The sequence below is a fragment of the Heterodontus francisci genome, chromosome 40 (genome assembly GCF_036365525.1).
Source record: "Heterodontus francisci isolate sHetFra1 chromosome 40, sHetFra1.hap1, whole genome shotgun sequence".
Taxonomy (NCBI): Eukaryota; Metazoa; Chordata; class Chondrichthyes; order Heterodontiformes; family Heterodontidae; genus Heterodontus; species Heterodontus francisci.
In genome coordinates, this window is record NC_090410.1 from 2,440,349 (window position 1) to 2,460,660 (window position 20,312).

At 43.4% G+C, this 20,312-nt stretch overlaps 1 protein-coding gene across 2 annotated transcripts in view; it reads right to left on the bottom strand.

Annotated features, from left to right (window-relative positions):
• Positions 1–821: 821 nt before the first annotated feature.
• The window catches only part of LOC137353196 (leucine-rich repeat and fibronectin type III domain-containing protein 1-like protein), a 117,424-nt gene continuing 97,933 nt past the window's right edge, over positions 822–20,312 (bottom strand). Inside the window, exons 2-4 of one of the 2 annotated variants that reach the window (XM_068019249.1) lie at positions 18,273–19,680; positions 1,989–2,255; positions 1,362–1,492 (exon numbers count right to left, since the gene is read on the bottom strand). In XM_068019249.1, coding sequence (XP_067875350.1) covers positions 1,450–1,492; positions 1,989–2,255; positions 18,273–19,663 — 1,701 coding nt within the window. In that variant the 5' untranslated portion in view covers positions 19,664–19,680 and the 3' untranslated portion in view covers positions 1,362–1,449. Of the gene's footprint in view, positions 2,256–18,272; positions 19,681–20,312 lie in introns of both variants that reach the window. The other variant, XM_068019248.1, reaches the window with a different exon arrangement.

The window sequence follows — 20,312 nt, forward strand, 5'->3', positions numbered from 1 at the left end:
GATCCAGGGCACAGATGGGATTGGGGCAAAGTAGCGAATGAGAGTAGCAGCTAGTAAAGGGATGTGATCAGGATTGAAGTTCTGATGTTCGCTTTGGTCATGATCAAAATTTATTAAAAAGCTTATTAGCCAAAGTCTCCACAATATGAAAAGTAGCTGTAAGTAAAACAATTGGGCTTTTATTTCAAAAATCACAAATTTTTTTGTGTCTGACATAGTTCTTTGAAATTTGGACAGTGCCAACCATTGTGATTCACCATAGTCAACCCGTAATGCCCATCGTCACACACTGGCAGGTTGGCATGTAGAGGCTTGGCACTTTCACAGAGGCAGTGAATCAGCACCTCCAGTAAATCTGTAGGTTTTATAGTTTCAGCAGGGCTTTCTCTTACTGAATGGGAACTGGGATAATACTGCCTTCAATCAGCATTCCTTCGTGGGAAAAAGAGAGGGAACAGCACTGAATCCCAGCTCAGTTAATATCCCAACACCAGACAGGCTGTGGGTGACCTCCAGGCCTTGTCATCAGTGCCAGCGGAAGAGGCACTCATGCTGATTTTAGTCCACCCATTTCCCTTACACATTCAAACTCAAAAATTTGGCAGACAAAAGGATGGCACAGGTTTTTAATATAAAAACATGTTCATCACCAGCATCTTTAAAAAAATCATGGGTGGTACAACTCTTTACTATATATATAAATGTAGAATACAGATACATATATCCATATAAATATCTGTATATTTATATAAAGACAGATATATAGATATAATTCAATACACTTACACAGAAATGTATCCAGGCCAGCCAGATAGAACAAATATCAAACATGAAATCATTTTGAATTGGAAAGCTGTCCAATATATTTCAATCTTTGCTCCCCTGTCCTTCCATAAGTTTCTGCTTATGTACTTCTTATTTTCTGGTTCCAAAAAACATCAAAGCCTTGTCATCTTTGAGATGAGTGTTAATGACAGTAGTTGTTCCAGTGACTGATCCTCCCTGGTGTGACATGAAGTATCCAGAATGCACCATTATTGAACGCAAATCCCTTCATATTGCAAAAACTTGCAACACTGGAGGGAGAGATGAAATAATAACAACGAGAAAGCATCTAACTCCTTCTGTGAATGTGGTGATGGGCCTCTCCTTGGGCACACACATTGGCAGTGGTCAACCTTTCCATTCCATGGTCCCAGTATTGTGGCAGTTTAAGGCACCGCTGCAGATGCAAAGGGACACATCCCAAGGTTTCCTGCCCACTTGCTCCTTTGAAAGGTTTACCTCCATGCAAATGATTGCCCTGTGTTAATGACGGACTCTTGATGCTGTCCTGTGAGTGAGGTTAAACTCACACTGTGCTTTCCAACATCCATTCCGTGCTGCTGAATGTTGTTCTCTTGCTCTCCAGAGCAGTGTCATCACAGTTCAAATTCTGCCCACTGCCAGTCAGATTTGCCTTAGTCCGTGCTCTCCTTGGGTAACTGTGGCTCTGGAACAGAGAATAGTCTCCATCAAACGAATGTCTATGGTGTGCTCTCGAGATTTCGCAGGGCAGAACAGATACATTGCTTAGTTTAGTTTGTTTCTCCCTTCGAGGTAGAGTGCCCCTGTTTGGCCTAATCAAGCAAACTGACATGCTGGAGTCAGTTGTGCTCTCTTCTGTCTGTCCCTCTTCAGAAGACAAATGAGCTTCTTTCTGGAGGTCTATGCTTGGCTTTGTCCTCCTGCTTTTTGTGTGAGACAAAATGTCTGTTGTCATCACAGCGGTAGTTTGAGGAATATTGCCCTTTTCCCTAGACACGTTTAACAGCACAGTCACTGAGCCCTTGGAGGATTCACCAAAAATCTCTTGAATAGACTCACCTGAACCCTCAGCTAGCTTTGAGGTGGACCGCGTCATGCCTCCGTTCTGGCCCCCATTAGTCTGTGAGCACATGTTGCTCACGACAGTCTTGTGTTCTCCAGTGTTATTGTAGACCTTATACCTGATCATAAGGATGATGATAAAGACCAACACAGAGGCCACAATGATCCCACCAATGATGATGATCATGGTCCCACCAAGGAACTGGGTATGTACTGAATGACATTGGGTATATTCTTGCTCCGTAGTGAATTGGACACAACCCACCACTCTAGTACCAGTCATTGAAGTGATTCCATCATCATAGACTGCCAAAATGCACAGGTCATAGTCCCTCCCTGGTGCCAGATCATTCACCAAGAAGGTTTTGCTTGCAGATGGAATCATTCTAAAAGATACAAGACTTTCTGTTAGTAATAATACATCACTTACAAAATCGCATTTCCCATAATAATGCTATCAAGGCATTTTTAAAATCATTTTGTGTTTAGGGTTAATCTTAACAGAATTTCCTTGGGTTTCTCTTTCAATATTGAAAATTGTGGGGAGCTCCCAATTGGCTGGCTACATGAAACTGGACTAAGTTAGCTGATGTCAGTCAGGGTGGTGGCAGAGGGGTTACAACTGGTCTGAACACTCCCTGGGCTAGGAAAATGAAAAAAGCAAACAGGGTTCCCAACTGCTGGTCCCCATCCAACAATAACAGTGCATGTTGGGGGTTCATATCAGGTCAGTTCGCCTTTGCTGTGCTGCTCCCTATGATGAAGCAGTTTCCTGGAATGGTGACTTACACCTGATATTGGAGGCTATCTGGGGTCCACGAGGCTGTGTACGGATCAGTTTCTTCAGGAGGAAATGGGAAAATGGAGAAAAAGATCGATGTGGAAACTATTTTGTGCAACATGATAGAAGTAGAGAGGTCAAAATTATAGAGAGGGTCTTACTAATTCCTCATATCAAGAGGAAAGTTACAATAAATTACTGTCAGAATTTGTGGATTTACTGAATAATTGACTAATTGATGCTGGTGACATTGTCAGGGGAACTGTTTGGGAGAGTTAGGAACCCCAAGATGACATTGTGCAGTAGATGGAAAAGTTATAAACATATTATAATCTGTATGTTGCATTTAAATATGGTAGTTGGTAGCGATTTTCAAATTTATCTGCGTGGGAGATCCCTACAAATGCTGACACATTCCAGGAGCTCCTTACATTATCGACATAACCATTGGACATGTTGAAAATATTGACGCTCTGCTGGGATCCCTTATAAATAGTGGCACATTGTGGGATTCCCTGTGATAATTGTCACACTCCTGGGGAGAACCGATTGTAACATGATTAACCATTTAAAGGATACCAGCACCATTGTTACAGAAAACTAACTTCATCTGAGCTTGAGAACTGAAGAACTGTGCCAGCAAGTCAACAATCATTCTCACGACACTGTGCTTACATTGCATGCCATGCCTGCATCAGTTAGAAAGAAATCTGACCAAATGGACTACCCAGACACCCGTTTCCAAAATCTACATTAACTGTACAGGCCTTGGCTCTTGTATAGTACAAGCACATGGTTCTAACTTCATTGCTCTGGTGAGCGTAGTCTCATGATTGAAGTTTTGTATGTGATGGGTGTAAACTTCTTTAAGCTTCACTCAACATTTGCAATAGGGCCTGAACCCTTCTTTGAGCACATTGTTCTCACCAGGGGTTTAATATGAAACAGGGGTTCAAGGCAGTAAAATCAATGCTGAGGCTTCTCAATGGATCTCTTCATTGTCTGAGTTGAATTATTGTTTTGGAATTAATTCACTGCAAAATATCTGAGCATAGAATTTCTGATCGGCCCTTCCTTCCTTCCTCCTTTCCATTCTTCATCCCTTCCTCTCCTTCCTGCTTGCTTCAGATTGCTAGTATCTCAGTGAATGCAGGACAGCACAATAGTTCCATATTGCAGAAGATGCATTTGTCATTCGTCCCACTAAATCACTGGAGCCCAAGTTAGTGTATTGTCCCAGTACTGAAAACCATTCTAATTGATGTTATAAAATGATGTGTAGCTGCACCCTTGGCCTACTGGGTAATGGCACTTGCCAGTGTAATGGGGAGGTACACAAACCAGGAGCATCTCAGGATCAATCCCTGGTCTGATCTGAGCTAATGGATCTCAAACAAGGTGATTTCTGCTCACCCTGTCACCCCCACTGGTAAATATGTCTGAGTGAATTTTGTGTGAGCACAGGATCTAGCCTCACCTGGTCGAATGACATTCACTGCTGCGGTTTATCTTTGGCCACATGGTTGAGGTACAGGAGTGTGTCTGGCACAGTCAAACTGTGGTTTTTGATGTAGCTACAACATCCGCTCTTGTCCAATCACTCCTCATGGCTCACCTCTTTATGCAATCATTTCAGTCAGGAGCATTGCATGACTTACACATGTTAGCTTAACATTGTGACCATGTTGAAAACTGACTGGAGTTAGGCTGAAGTTGGTCAATTCTATAAATTAATTGGAAAATCACATCAACTACCTGAATCCATGCAACAGGCTAGAATACAATTAGGTTTAAAAAAAAATCTTGTTCCTCGTGATTGCACCTCTTTTGGGGATTATTTATTTCTCTGAGTTAGTCTGACAGTATTTTCCTAGATATTTCAAATTTTGATGAATGTGATGTTTATGTTATACAACCAAGACTGCAAACTCCCAAGCATCAAGCAACATAAGTAGGATTAAAGACTAGAGAAATGCACCGACAACCAACTGAAGATATAATTTGCATATCGCAAGAGAGCTGGTGCAAGGTGCACATATACAAAGTAATAAAAGCCAGACTATATTTAAATTACCAGGGCTTCAATGAGAGCCATTTTGCTTGTAAATCACTTGACTGCCATGTTATGGAACTGCTGGGAGAGAATAGCTGCCCAGAAATTGTGCAATTTATGCCATAAAGGGAGGCCGTTCAGCCCATTTTGCCTGTACCGGTGGTAGCCCTTCAATCGGAGCTGCCTGCTCAGTACTGACAGACCAAAAAAGGGGCATCACAAAGAAGCAAAGGCAAATGATTTTAATGCTGTCAGTTCAGGGCAAGTCCATGCTCCACCTAATATCTTTACTTTGCTTGTCATTTAATTTCTTTTTGCTGAATGTCACCTTAACTCAGCGACAGTGAGATGTATCAGCTTGTAAATGTAAGTGGGCTGTATGGGAGAAACACAGTTAGAAAATGCTGAAAGCATCATTCAGTCACGATGAGTCGCCATGAAATGATTTACCAGGATGATAACTGAATCGTCCGCGAGACAGAATCTGACATTCATGAAGGTAAGAAATGTTAACACTGGGGAATGGAATATTTTACACTTCAGACGCCCCAGCTGAATTTTAGTTTCAGGGTCTTGCTTCCGACACCGGAATGAATTCTGGCTCGGGACCTTGGAGGGGATTTTCAAGGAGGAGGTCAATTAAGATGCCACCTCCGGGAGCCCCATCCAATTATCGATGGTGAGAGGGTTCCCCAGCTGGGAGGGACAATGTGAGTTCCTGGGCATGTGGGCAGACGGCAGCCCCACCGGGAAAGGGGAGAGGGCGCTGGGAAAGGGGAGAGGGAGCTGGGAAAGGGGAGAGGGCGCCGGGAAAGGGGAGAGGGAGCTGGGAAAGGGGAGAGGGAGCCGGGAAAGGGGAGGGGGAGACGGGAAAGGGGAGAGGGCGCTGGGAAAGGGGAGAGCGCACTGGGAAAGGGGAGAGGGTGCTGGGAAAGGGGAGAGGGCGCTGGGAAAGGGGAGAGGGTGCTGGGAAAGGGGAGAGGGCGCTGGGAAAGGGGAGAGGGCGCTGGGAAAGGGGAGAGGGTGCTGGGAAAGGGGAGAGGGAGCTGGGAAAGGGTAGAGGGAGCTGGGAAAGGGGAGAGGGTGCTGGGAAAGGGGAGAGGGAGCTGGGAAAGGGGAGAGGGAGCTGGTAAAGGGGAGAGGGTGCTGGGAAAGGGGAGAGGGTGCTGGGAAAGGGGAGAGGGAGCTGGGAAAGGGTAGAGGGAGCTGGGAAAGGGGAGAGGGAGCTGGAAAAGGGTAGAGGGAGCAGGGAAAGGGGAGAGGGCACTGGGAAAGGGGAGAGGGAGCTGGGAAAGGGTAGAGGGAGCTGGGAAAGGGGAGAGGGTGCTGGGAAAGGGGAGAGGGTGCTGGGAAAGGGGAGAGGGTGCTGGGAAAGGGGAGAGGGAGCTGGGAAAGGGGAGAGGGAGCTGCTGCTGTAAGTGGGCGACCACTCGAGCACCTCACGATGGAAGACCTCTGAAGACTTGTAAATGGTTGAATACACTGTGGCTGCTGCTGCCAGGCTATCATATCAGGAGGGGAGAACCTCCACACAGCTGTGGCCATTGCAGCCCCGTGGATTCTTGCTGGCCTGCTTTGCAGGACATGCCTCTGGTGCCCCCACCCGTTGCCCCAGCTTGCCGCAGGCAGGGTCCAGCCACATTGAGGGGAAAACTCTAGATGGCATGTGAAGAGTGCCCTCGATTGGAAATTTAATTGGCCTAAACCACCTCCCAGAAACCACCTCCTGGGAATATCCCCGAGGAGGGAACATGTCGGAAGACCGGCAGAGCGGCTCGTAGTGAGAAACTGCCACCTCACCTGCCTCAGAATGAAAATTCAGCCCCCACTGACTGCATCAAACACTCCCAGGACAGGTATAGCACAGGGTTAGATATAGAGTAAAGCTCCCTCTACACTGTCCCCATCAAACTCTCCCAGGACAGGTACAGCACAGGGTTAGATACACAGCCCTGTCTATATTGAATTTGGACAGTTTTCTCCTGTGGGTCTATGTGCTTTGGGAATTGGTTTGGGAGTTGTACAAGTTAACTTCAAGTAGGACAGAGATGAAGTTTCTAAAGGAGAGTTAGGGCATCAGCAGTAATGCAGTGAATTCTGCTTCACTACACATCTGATCAATGCACCTTTCCATTTTATATCAAAAGCAAAATTGAAAATTCCAAATCACTATTTATCTTTCAATTGGAATCACTTTTTTGTGTTTGAATTTGCTCTCCTTCCCTTCAGGATGGCTCTCTCTCCCGTTGTTTGGGTAAAGGGTCGGTGACAGATCTCCAGTACCTCACCCAAGCTTTGTGTTTGAGGCTAGACGCCATGTGTTGGCAGGTTCATCATCCACTGGTTGCTTCCTACTGCAGCCCAGCTCTGACTCTACCCAGCAACCACGTACTGGACTTTCTAGTAAGGGATCACTAACTGATCAATGGTCAGAAGCAGGAACCCTGACTGATTTCTCTTTTCCCTAACCAAAAATGAGGTTGGTGGAAAGAGATGGCAATCAGTTAATGACTGAAGGAGACCTCAGTGGGTAACACCTTTGAGTCGGAAGGTTGTGGGGTCAAGTCCCACTCCAGAGGTTTGAGCACAAAGATCTAAGCTGACTTTCCCAGTCCAGTATTAAGGGAGGTGTTGCCCATTTGGATGAGACATTAAACTGAGGTCCTTTAATGGAGAGGCAGTACAGATGAATTGGTGCATTGTTAGATGATTTAACAGATTGTTTCTACAGGTCAGTGTGTAGATGGGATGATCCCTAGGTGACATAATACAAATAGATTGGTGTTACTTAAGAACATACGAAATAGGATCAGGAGTAGGCCATTCAGCCCCTCGAACCTATCCACTAAAGACCATGGCTGATTTTCGACCTCAACTCCACTTTTCCACCCGATCCCCACATTACAACTAAATAAATAACTTATATAACAGTAGATATATTTAAAGATAAATTCTCAGCTATATATAAATTCTATAGGAAATAAGACAGGCACAAGGCTCTTATAGACAAACACTACAGAACAACAGCTAAATACCTTCTGTTGATGGGGGAATGTTTTATGCAGACTGCATATCTATGTTGATAAATTGCTTGACAGAAACTAACAATGAGATGGACATGTAGATACTGTAAGCTCATTGTGTCTATAGGTGTGGTATAGAGTCATAGAGTCATAGAGAGATACAGCACTGAAACAGGCCCTTCGACCCACTGAGTCTGTGCCGGCCATCAACCACCCATTTATACTAATCCTACATTAATCCCATATTCCCTACCACATACCCTCCTACATTAATCCCATATTCCCTACCATTCTCCTACCACCTACCTACACTTGGGACAATTTAGTAATACTATAGCTGAATGCACTCTTGCTGCTGTTGCTGCACATAGTCTAAGCTGGTTGAAGGACTTTGTGAAAACATGTTGAGAGTCAGGACACTGGTAAAAGTCCCTGCTCTTCATTGGGAAGATACCATGGGACCTTTTGCACCCACTGAAACAGATAGATGCTGCTCCAGTTAGTGTGTCCACCAGAAGGTTTCTCTAATCCTGCAGCACTCCCCTGCTGGGTGTAAAAACCCAAAGACACTTCTCCAACAAAAAGCAGGGAACATTTCCTCATGTCCTGGTTGACAGTCATTCCCCAATCAACAACAATAAAAATTAACTGATCATTCAAGGGACTAGCGAGAATGGGGAACTGAAAGAAATTAGTATGAGTAAAAAAAAATGCTGGAGAAATGAATGAGACTAAAAGTTGGTAAATCCCCTGGACCTGATGATCTACATCCCAGAGTGTTGAAAGAGGTGGTTATAGAGCTAATGGATGCATTGGTGATCATCTTCCAAAATTCTATAGATTCTGGAACGTTTCCTGCAGATTGGAAGGTAGCAAATGTAACCCCACCATTTTAGAAAGGAGGGAGAGAGAAAACGGGGAACTACAGACCTGTTAGCCTGACATCAGTAGTAGGGAAAATGCTAAAATCTATTATAAAGGATGTGATAACTGGACACTTAGAAAATAATAGTAGGATTGGGCAGAGTCAACATGAATTTATTAAAGAGAAATCTGATTGACAAACCTTTTGAAGTTTTTTGAGGATGTAACGAGCAGAATAGATAAGGGGCAACTACTGGATGTGGTGTATTTGGATTTTCAGAAGGCTTTCGATAAGGTCCCGCACAAGAGGTTAGTAAACAAAATTAGAGTACATGGGATTGGGGGATAATGTACTGACATGGACTGAGAATTGGTTAACGGAAAGTAGGAATAAATGGGTCATTCTCAGGTTGGCGGGCTGTGACTAGTGGGGTACCGCAAGGATCAGTACTTGGGCCACAGCTGTTCACAATCTATATAAATAATTTGAATGTCGGGATTAAATGTAATATTTCTAAATTTGCTGATGACACAAAAGTAGGTGGGAATGTGAGTTGTGAGGAGGATGCAAAGAGGCTTCAAGGGGATTTAGACAGGCTAAGTGAGTGGGCAAGAATATGGCAGATGGAATATAATGTGGAAAAATATGAAGTTATTAACTTTGGTAGAAAAAACAAATGCAGAGTATTTCTTAAATGGTGAGAGATTGGGAAGTGTTGAAGTCCAAAGGGACCTGGGTGTCCTTGTTCATGAGTCACTGAAAGTTAGCAAACAGGTGCAGCAAGCAATCGGGAAGGCAAATGGTATGTTGGCCTTTATTGGAAGAGGATTTGAGGACAGGAGTAAAGATGTCTTGCTGCATTTGTATAGAGCCTTGGTGAGACCGCACCTGGAGTATTGTGTACAGTTTTGGTCTCCTTACCTGAGGAAGATATACTTTCCATAGAGGGAGTGCAACAAAGGTTCACCAGACTAATCCCTGGAAGGTGGGATTGTTCAATGAGCAGAGATTAAGGACACTGGGTCTGTATTCTCTAGAGATTCGAAGAATGAGAGGTGATCTCATTGAAGATTACAAAATTCTAACAGGGCTCGACAGGGTAGATGCAGGAAGGATGCTTCCCCTGGCTGGGGGGCCTAGAACCAGGGGACAGAGTCTCAGAATAAGGGGCAGGCCATTTAGGACTGAGATGAGGAGGAATTTCTTCACTCAGAGTGTGGTAAATCTTTGGAATTTTCTACCCCAGAGGGCTGTGGAAATTCAGTCATTGAGTAAATTCAAGACAAAGAACAGTAGATTTCTAGATATTAAAGGCATCAAGAGATATGCAGGAAAATGGTGTTGAGGTTGAAGATCGGCTATCATCTAGTTGAATGGCATTGCAGGCTCGAGGGGCCGAATGGCCTACTCCTGCTCCTATTTTCCATGCTCCTATGTTCAACATATTGTTGTTTGTGGGACCTTGTGTGCAAATTGGCTGCCAAATTTACAACATAACAACAGTGGCTCCCTTCAAAAGTACTTAATTTGTTAAAAGGTTTTAGGATGCCCAGAGAATGTGAAGGGTGCTATATAAATGCAAGTCCTTTCTTTGACCATCAGTCAGTCAACCCTTAGTTAGTTACAAACATGTGACCAGGTGTTATGTAGGAATATTGGGCTGGATTTTAAGAGCCGTCACGATCTCCTGCGCGTTGACACATTTAATCACATGGAGGGGGAGGGGCTGTCTGTCTCCAGCAATGGCGTCAGCTGCTTGTGCGCTGGTGCTGTCGCCTATTTTAAAGGGCAGCCAGCCCTGCTGGCATATTTAAATTTTAAAGATATACCCCCAAAATTTATCAAATAAATTTCTAATGCTCCTTTCCCACCGTCAGTAACAATTACATTAAGTATTTGCCCTATCCCCCGATCTGACCTTCCACCCCGCCACAGACTGCACAAAGTTTAACGTTCACCCCCTTCCCACCATCCTCTACACCCAGTACATTTATTTGACGCCCCCCCCCCCACCTGCACTAAAAATCTTAACTCCTCTCCCCTCCCCACCAGTGTCACGCCGGCTTTCACCGGACGGGGAATTGAAGGTATGGGAGTGACAGCCGTCGCACCAAACATCGCAGAGGGCCCAGAAGATTTCAGGTAAGTTTATTATTAAATCGGTGGGGGAGTGGGGGAGGGGGTGCCTGCCACGGTGCCTCGCAGCTGCCAGGAAGATCGGGCTGGCTCTCCCAGAATCGGGCCTCTGTGGCGGGCCGCTGTCAGACCCGTATTCCGGCCTCCCCTGCCACGGAGCCTGACGTTCATGGGCTTGGTCAAATCCAGCCCATTCATTCTGCGAGGGATATGAACTGGAGCAACCGAAGCACATTGTCAGCACTAAAAATAACAAAATCATTTAATCTGATAAATTTCCTTTGTTTATAATTTAAATGTTTATTCAAAAAGGGGGCACTTTTGTTAGATTAAATTTTATTTTGATTAATGGCACTGGGGCAGTCCGGAGCTATCCTGACTGGTTCAATCAGAGAGTAAAGGGATAATCCATAAATCACATCTATTTCAATGTTTGGATTCTCAAGAGCAAATTGGATTCTGGATTTGACTATTGACATTGATCATTCTCACTGGAATCACAACTAGGCCAAACTCAGACTGAAAGGTAGCTGATTGGTTGTTGCTCAGTTACCCATCAATCAGATGCAGTGCCCGATGTATGATAATTGATGGGGTGTGCAAGGGGGGGTTGCAAAGATCTATGTGTTCCGACGTTAGCTTTGGGCTATTAAATCCATTAAAAGTAGCATTGAATGTTTCCAACACAATTTCAATGTGGACAAAGCTTCCTCTGCTCTGTCTCCAATAATGAGTTTGCAGGTCACTACAGTGGTTGGATTCTGCTGTTAGTAACATCCAGGACTGAACCATGTTCATTGTGGATCTGGTTCTGCTCAAGTAAGAGAAAAAATTTGCAGAGTTTCAGGGAAAAGACGGAGAAGTGGAACTAGCTGACTTGCTCTTGCAGAGAGCTGGCACAGACATGATGGGCCAAATGGCCTCCTTCTGTGCTCGAACCATTCTATGATTCTATGAATATTGAAGCTTTAACATCATTTGACTAATCCATTAAATTTCCCACACACGGCTCTCTCTTTATGACTTCTCTACGTGAAGAAGCAATTGCATTGCAATTAGTGTTATATTGTAGGTAGATTTTACCTGAACACTCAATCTTTCTATGATCTGATGAAGAAAGATCCAAACTAGTTGCCCTTACTCACTTGTGCGAAAAGCAGTATGGAACCATTCATGGGGACACTCAGGAAATCTCTCAATTTCCTGCATGGATATTCCACCCCATCATGCTTGCATTTTCTAGGATTCTGCAATCTGTGCAGGAATTTGCTGCAAACATTCATATGATTTATTGCCTCTACAACCTGAAGTCATTATTTCCTTGTGTTATAATAGAAATTCTGTGTTTCTAAATGATATGAAGGTGTACTGAAGCATGATTTTTGCAAACATTTTTAAAGTAAATTTTCAGATTTTATTTATTACCAATTGCTTTACTTTGAGTGATTACAACATCTTACTTTAATTGTTTACACTGAGAATTCATTAAAAATTAACAGAAATGTATTTATTTTCCTCAGGACAGATGTTATGTCTTTGCTGAGAATAAAACAGTATTTCAGTTTGTCTTCCCAAATCATCTGAAAAATAAGCCAGCAGATATATTTAAGATTGTTTTTCTACTTAAGACTCCACCCAAAAATTATTTTCAGCTCACTTTATTTAAAACTTTAAATAAATCATCATGTAAACTGGAGTACTGTGTACAGTTCTTGGCACATCATGTTCGAAAGGATATACTGGCCTTTGAAGGAGTGCAGTGTAGATTCACCAGAATGATACCAGGGTTAGATGATAAGGAGAGATTATATAAACTCGGCTGGTATTCCCTGGAATATAGAAGGTTCAGGGGTGATTTGATCGACGTTTCTGGGATTTCGAAATACTTATTCTAGAATGAATTTTTTTTTAAGAAGATAGGAACAGAAGGAGACGATTTAGCCCCTCGGGCTGTTCCCTTCATTCAATGAGATCACGGCTGACTTGTGTCCCAACTCCATCCACCTGGCTTGGCTTCATTATCCCTTCATATGCTGGACTAGAAAAAAAACCCATCAATCTCTAATATTAAGTTATTAATTGAGTTAGTATCTACTGCTTTTTGTGGGAGAGAGTTCCACACGTCTAACACCCTTTGTGTGAAGAAGTGCTTCCTAACTTCCCTGAATTGCCTAGCTCTGATTTTAAGATTATGTCCCCTTATTCTAGACTCCCCCACCTGCGTAAAAAAGTTCTCTCCATCTACCCTATCAATTCTTTTCAAAATCCCCAAAATCTCAATCAAATCATCCCTTAACCTTCTATATTGCGGAGAATACAAGCTTAGTTTGTGTAATCTCTCCTCATAATCTAACCTTTGTGGCCCCGCTGACATTCTGGTGATCTGCGCTGCACTCCTTACGTGGCCAATATATCCTTTCTAGGGTGTGGTGCCCAGACCATTCACAGTTCTCCAGTTTATGGGAGGATTTAATTCTGCATCTGTGCTCCCAAACCCCAAAATCTATGATGTCATACCACTGGTAAACCCCAAATGTCAAAAACCTCATCTCATGTTGCCAAACCCTAGAATCTCTGGTCACATATATAGAGTCATAGAGTTTTACAGCACAGAAACAGGCCCTTCGGCCCAACGAGCCTGTGCTGACCATCAAGCACCTGTCCTAACTAATCCCATTTCCCCGCACTTAGCCCGTAGCCTTGTATGTTATGGCATTTCAAGTGCTCCTCTAAATATTTCTTAAATGTCGTGAGGGTTCCTGCCTCTACCACTTCTTCAGGCAGTGCGTTCCAGATTCCAACCACCCTCTGGGTGAAAAAATTCCTCCTCAAGTCCCCTCTAAACCTCCTGCCCCTTACCTTAAATCTATGCCCCCTGGTTATTGACCCCTCCGCTAAGGGAAAAAGTCTTTTCCTATCTATCCTATCAATGCCCCTCATAATTTTGTATACCTCAATTAGGTTCCCCCTCAGCCTTCTCCGCTCCAAGGAAAACAACCCCAGTCTATCTAGTCGGTCTTCATAACTGAAATGTTCCAGTCCAGGCAACATCCTGGTGAATCTCCTCTGCACCCTCTCCAGTGCAATCACATCCTTCCTATAGTGTGGTGACCAGAACTGTACACAGTACTCCAGCTGTGGCCTAACTAGCGTTTTATACAGCTCCATCATAACCTCCCTGCTCTTACATTCTATGCCTCGGCTAATAAAGGCAAGTATCCCATAAGCCTTCCTAACCACCTTATCTACCTGTGCTGCTGCCTTCAATGATCTATGGACAAGCACCCCAAGGTCTCTCTGACCCTCTGTACTCCCTAGGGTCCTACCATCCATTGTATATTCCATTGCTTTGTTAGACCTCCCAAAGTGCATCACCTCACACTTCTCAGGATTAAACTCCATTTGCCACTGCTCCGCCCATCTTACCAGCCCATCTATATCATCCTGTAGGCTTTCCTCCTCACTATTTACGACACCACCAATTTTCGTGTCGTCTGCGAACTTACTGATCATACCCCTTATATTCACGTCTAAATCATTAATGTACACTACAAACAGTAAGGGTTCCAGCACTGATCCCTGCGGTACACCACTGGTCACAGGCTTCCACTCGCAGAAACAACCCTCGACCATCACCCTCTGCCTCCTTCCACTAAGCCAATTTTGAATCCAATTTGCCAAATTACCCTGGATCCCATAGGCCTTTACTTTCTTAACCAATCTCCCATGGGGGACCTTATCAAAAGCCTTATTGAAGCCCATGTCGACTACATCAACTGCTTTACCCTCATCTACACCTCTAGACATATAGTGCTGCTAATTATCAAGATCTACCAATCCTAATATATCCTGGTATAGCACATCCCCCATCTCAACATGAGCAACACCATGGGAAAATCTATTAATATCCTACAATAATATTCCTATAGCTTTATTATATAACACAATCTTGGTGCTACATTCCAGTCTGTGATTCCTCTGGATATGTTATATCATTTGTCCTCTGTGTTTAAGTGATATATAACATTGTTTATGTTATGACCAGGTGAGAAAGGTGTCTCGGGGTCTTTTACTGTCTTCACCTGGTCTTACTGTAACAGGGTTTAATTTTAAACACACTGCGTTTTGAGCTCCCCCTTTGGTGAATCCTTGTTCACCATTTTCCAATTATAAGGCAAAGAAATGAGCATAACCAGGCTTTCTTAGGTTTAAAGAAGAAAAGTAAAATTTATTAAACCTTAAACTTTAACTCTAATACGGTTAATGCCTACGGATATACGTCGCGCCCACGCTAGCATGCAAACGCGATACACACATGCAAATAGGGACAGAAAAGAGCAGAAGAAAAATAAAATGGAGAGGTTTGAGGCAATATCAGAAGAGTTTCTTGTTTACTGTGCTTCAAGTTCACTGTAGTCCTTTTGTAAGTAGTCTTGCTTTTCGTTGGGGCCCAGTATTCTTCTTAAACCTTGTTCACTGTAGGAGACTTTTCTCTCTTGGGGTTCATGTATCTTCAATAGTTTCTGAAGCTGGTGAGAGTGAGATGAGTGTAGACAGGAGAGAGGTGTTCTCCGTTCAGGAGAATACAGCCTTCTGAGTTTCTTTCAGCAAGTTCAAATTAAAAAAACTCCGACAGTCAGTTATGTCATGTGACTAAAATTTGTCTGACCACTTCTTCTGTGTATTGGGGAAGCAGAGACTGGGTCCTTTGTTCCAACACTGTCTGCTAGCATGCAAATGTCTTTCCAGTCAGGGGCCTGGCAATTCCTTGTGATAGGCTCTCTTTTCTTCCCAGCTTTTAAGTTTTAATGTTTATGTGGCAAAATAATGTGTGCCTCAGTCTTAGCAGGTGGGGGCCTGCATGACACTTCGCTATTATACCTAGCACATGCTGTAGTAAAGGATAGAATGGCTGTGACTGCTGTATAAATAAGCTTGCTTCTGGGTTCAATAAACCTAACCCTTCTCTGAACCTGTACAATTAGTCTGAGGACATCTTCTAATGAGGCACACCAGTACTGGGAATTGGAAAAATATGGATTTCCACATCTATCATGTTTGGGATTCAGAGCCACACACCAGTTCCTGCAGGGGTTGGAGAAACAGAGAACAAATGAACCAGCAAGACTGATGAAAGGGATGACTGATTTTCCGGACATTAGGTCCTAGAAATGGGAACCATGGGAAGCCTGGAATGAAGCTGCAGTACAAAACAGCAGCAGGGTAGTTAGTGCTGGCTGTGATTACACCATGGGATTAACTGTCTGTTTTCTTCATTAACCCAATCTAGTTGCAGGCCCCAGTGTGTGAATAATCTGTATAGTGCACAGAGCAAGAGTTAACATTACTACAACATTCCGTGTATAGACGGCATCTTGGAGAAAGGGCTCAGAGGAGAAAGCGATGCACATTCAGGAATAGAGAATTCTCTTCCCCCACTCCTGTCCAGATTTCTTTCTTTGATACAATTACACGGCAGCCATTCTTCATGGGTTAGACTAAACAGTGAGGATTAGCAGGCCCCATAGGTTCCTGATCCTATCCTCATCCTGATTTTACAGGTGTGCTCTTCCCAGCAAATCATTTCATTTCATAAAAATATGATGCTGCAGGATATTTGTAACAAACATTCCCAACATGTCCCATTCCTCTTCCCCCTATTTAAACAAATATGTATTTTAGTCAGACCAAAGCCTTTTGTTAAAGTAGCAAGCAGGGGAATTGCACAAGAGTGTGTCAACACATTGAGTGAAATGTTGCACAGTAAGATCTCAAGCTATAAATCCAGCTATTTTTTAGTCACTTTAATATCAGTTTCTATTTCAGTCAATTGATACAGCTTTGAAAAAGAATGATGTCTATAGTATATACAGCATAGGAATGGGCCATTCACCCCATCTGCTCCATGCTGGTGTTTATTCTCCACACGAGCCTCCTCCCATCCTACTTCATCTCACCCTATCAGCATACCCTTCTATTCCTTTCTCCCTCATGTGTTTATCCAGCTTCCCATTAAATGTATCGATACTGTTCACCTCAACCACTCCCTGTGGTAGCGAGTCCCACATTCTCACCACTCTCTGGGTAAAGAACTTTCCCCCGAATTCCCAATTGGATTTATTCGTGACAATTGTATATTGATGGCTCCTAGTTCTGGTCTCCTCCAAAAGTGGAAACATCTTTGTTATGTCTAGCCTATCGAAACCTTTCAGAATTTTAAAGACCTTTATCAGGTCAGCATTCTCTGTTCTGGAATAACAAGCCCTTTCACACCACCAGAATGTTCCAATTAGCTTCAAAACCAATTAATTATTTTTGAAAGGCATCCTCCATTATTTTGTAGGCAAAAGCAGGGTCCTAAGAACAGCAGTGAGGTCGAGGATGAGGTGATCTATTTTAATGGTATTGGTTCAGGGATTAATATTGATAAGGACACCGGGAAGAACTCCACTGCTCTTCGAAATAGTGGCATGAGAGCTTTTACATTCACTTGAGAAGACAGATGGGGGCCTCAGTTTAACATCTCATTTAAGAGACAGCACCTCCAACAGTGCAGCACTCTCTCAGTGTTGCACTGGGATTGTCAGCCTACATTTTGCGCTCAAGTCTCTGGAGTGGGACTTCAACCCACAATCTTCTGACTTAGAGGTGAGAGTGTTAACATTTTAATAATAGATCTGTTTTTAGGGCATTAACAATTTCTTGTCTATGGTTTTGTAAAATACTAATTCTCTCTTTATTTACATTTTATATATAAAATATGAAAGAATAAACTCCTCACAATATTTTTTTGAGGTTACTAACCCATCTCAGGGTTCAGGTGACAGTGGACCTGAAGGTGCATTACATTCTTGTAACCGAATTGGAGGGTTCAAATGGTTAATAGACCAATAATAGAAACTGGGACTGGGATACAGATTAGAATCTAATAAAAAGGGCCGTATAAAGGGAATGGGAATTAGTGTGAAATTAATGCAGAATAAATAATAAAGGAATCTACATCATCCTGCCACTGATCATCCCCCATGAGAATTGCCTATCAGGATTTTGGGACACATCTTGTATATTATCTTCCTCAGAATATAGACTGCAGCATGTGGCCAAGTCTCAGATACAGGTGAGCAGGGTTACAGACTCCTCAGGAGTACAAAGTTGGCAAACCCTTTATGTCCAGATCCTATAGCGCTATTTCAAGATGACTTGGGAGTTGTGCTAGTTTTCTGGGTCAACGTTTATCCCTGAACCAACACTGACAAAAACAGATTAACACGTTGTTCCTCTTACTTCTGTTTGTAGATTGTCAGCTTAGATTTTTTGCTCAAGTCTCTGAAGTAGGTCTTGAACACATAACCTGCTGACTTAGTGGTGAGAGTGCTACAGCTGACAGTGTTAAAGAAAAATAGATTCTTCCCTAAGGTAGTATTTAAATTTCTATTTCTTTTTAAAGTCTTTTTAAAACTTTTTCCAACTTGCTGGGTGCCCATTTACTGTTTCACGTAAAGTTAATGAATTTAAGCATAAGAAATCTTGAAGGCCAGGATTTACCTGTAAACAAGTGTATCATCGGTGGAGCTGTTATACTGAATCTGGTACATGCGGATTCCAGGGATGGGGCGCTGAGAAGGCCAACGAATGAGGGCTGATGTTGTGCTCAGTTCTGTTGCCACGACCTTCTTATCTTGCAAACTCTTGGTGTCACTATTGTTGGAAGGAGATCCGGATTTGGTGGATGTGGTAATGTCTGAGGAACCCGGGGCAGGTTCCTTCACTTGGTTTGTAAGGTTGATGAGATGAGGGAGTGGAATGATCCCAATTGTGATGTTGGTAGTTGACTCTCCTGCTGCATTGGAAGCGATGCAAGTGAACATACCACTGTCTTTGAGTGTCGTGATCAGAATGTCCAAGGTTCCATTGTCATATATTATTGTCCTGGATGTGTTCGAAACTAGCTTCCCCTCTGGTGAGCTCCAGAGAATGGAGGGGTCTGGATCCCCAACTGCTTTGCATTTCAAGGTCACACCTTGCCCTTCCATGACAAATGCCTTGCTTGTTTGAAGCCGCGTTATGAGAGGAGGCTCACAGATAAACTCCTCCTCAGAGATTGACCAAAAATATTTTCCCATCAAGTGAGGTGGTGACGCACAGGTCTCCAAATCGTCTTTTATTGTCAGGCGCCTGAGCCAGAGCAGCTCACAGTTGCAGTGTAATGGGTTTCCACCAAAGCTGAGCACCAGTGAGAAGTAGTGAGAGCCTTTGGCGTTAACCAGTAGTTGAGTCCTTAAGAAAAGAGGATCAGGGGGAAGCTTATGCAGCCGATTGGATGTCATGTCCAATCGAGCCAACTTGTGAAGAACAGAAAACGTTCCTTCTTCAATGTTGTCAATCAGATTATGATCCAAAGTAAGTGTGTTCAAGTTGACCATTTTGGCAATAGCTTCCCAAGGGAATTGTTCTAAATTATTGTAGGACATGTCCAGATCTTCCAAGCATGTGATGAAGTCATTGAAGGAACCTTCAGTAATGTGGTTGAGCTGATTGTTGTTCAGGATTAAGTGGCGGAGGTTCACCAGACCTTTCAGGTGGTCATTTACAAGTTTAGTCAGCCTGTTACTGTCCAGGTGAAGGGCGCGAAGTCCACGTAGGTCACCAAATGTAAGAGGCATGATGTGGCTGATTGTATTCCTCGATAACGTGAGGTGGACAAGGCTCGTCATGTTGGCAAAGTCTTTCCTTCTGACCGTGGTAATGAAGTTGTCAGTCAGACGTAGCTCCACAGTCCTCCTGTCAATGAATGGAGGCACAAAGAGAAGTCCAGTTTTGGCACAGAGGATCGCGATGGAAGGGGACAGGTTTTGGCAGATGCAGCGCTTTGGGCAAAGCTGAGCCTTCACAGCCATGCTGAGCAGGAGCAGAGAGAAGAGAAGTCTTTCCATCATCAATCAGATTATCAGTTCTGGAGGAGGAAAAACAGTAAAGCCGTATTAGAAATATTTGAAGTAATTGAATTGTTTTTACAGAGAACAGTAATACTGTCCAACACCAGCTTATATTTTGATTGCTCATCTTGGTGTGTGTCACTAGGTTTTATAGTCTGACTCACACTTCTTTTCTTTGAGGATATATCAAACACTCTTTTCCTTCACATTGAACAGCTCTTCCTCTAAACCCTTAATCAGTTCCTTGTGCATTTTTATGTCTCGGACAAGGAAAATAGAACAGATTAAATTGTTCTGATGACTTTTCTGCTAAATAGAAATAAGTAATACAAGCTGATAAGCACCGTCCAATGATTTAAGCTATAACTTTATTGTTCACTTTCTTCTTCACCTTCCCTGAAGGTGTTGGCTCATTGCTTAGTTGCCACTTCATCAATGGTGTTTGCTCACAAAGCGTTTGCTCAAGTGACCAACCACAGTCAGACTCAGCAGGTTTTACAACGGAGGGGAATCACAGCCAAGTCCCATCCTGTCCTCCCATTCAATCACACACCCGCAGTTTCCAGCAAGAGTCAGTGAGTAGCAAACGGGACGAAGAAACCTAATTATTTTTCCCTCCTTCCTTAACCCAAGACCAGCAAGGCAAGTG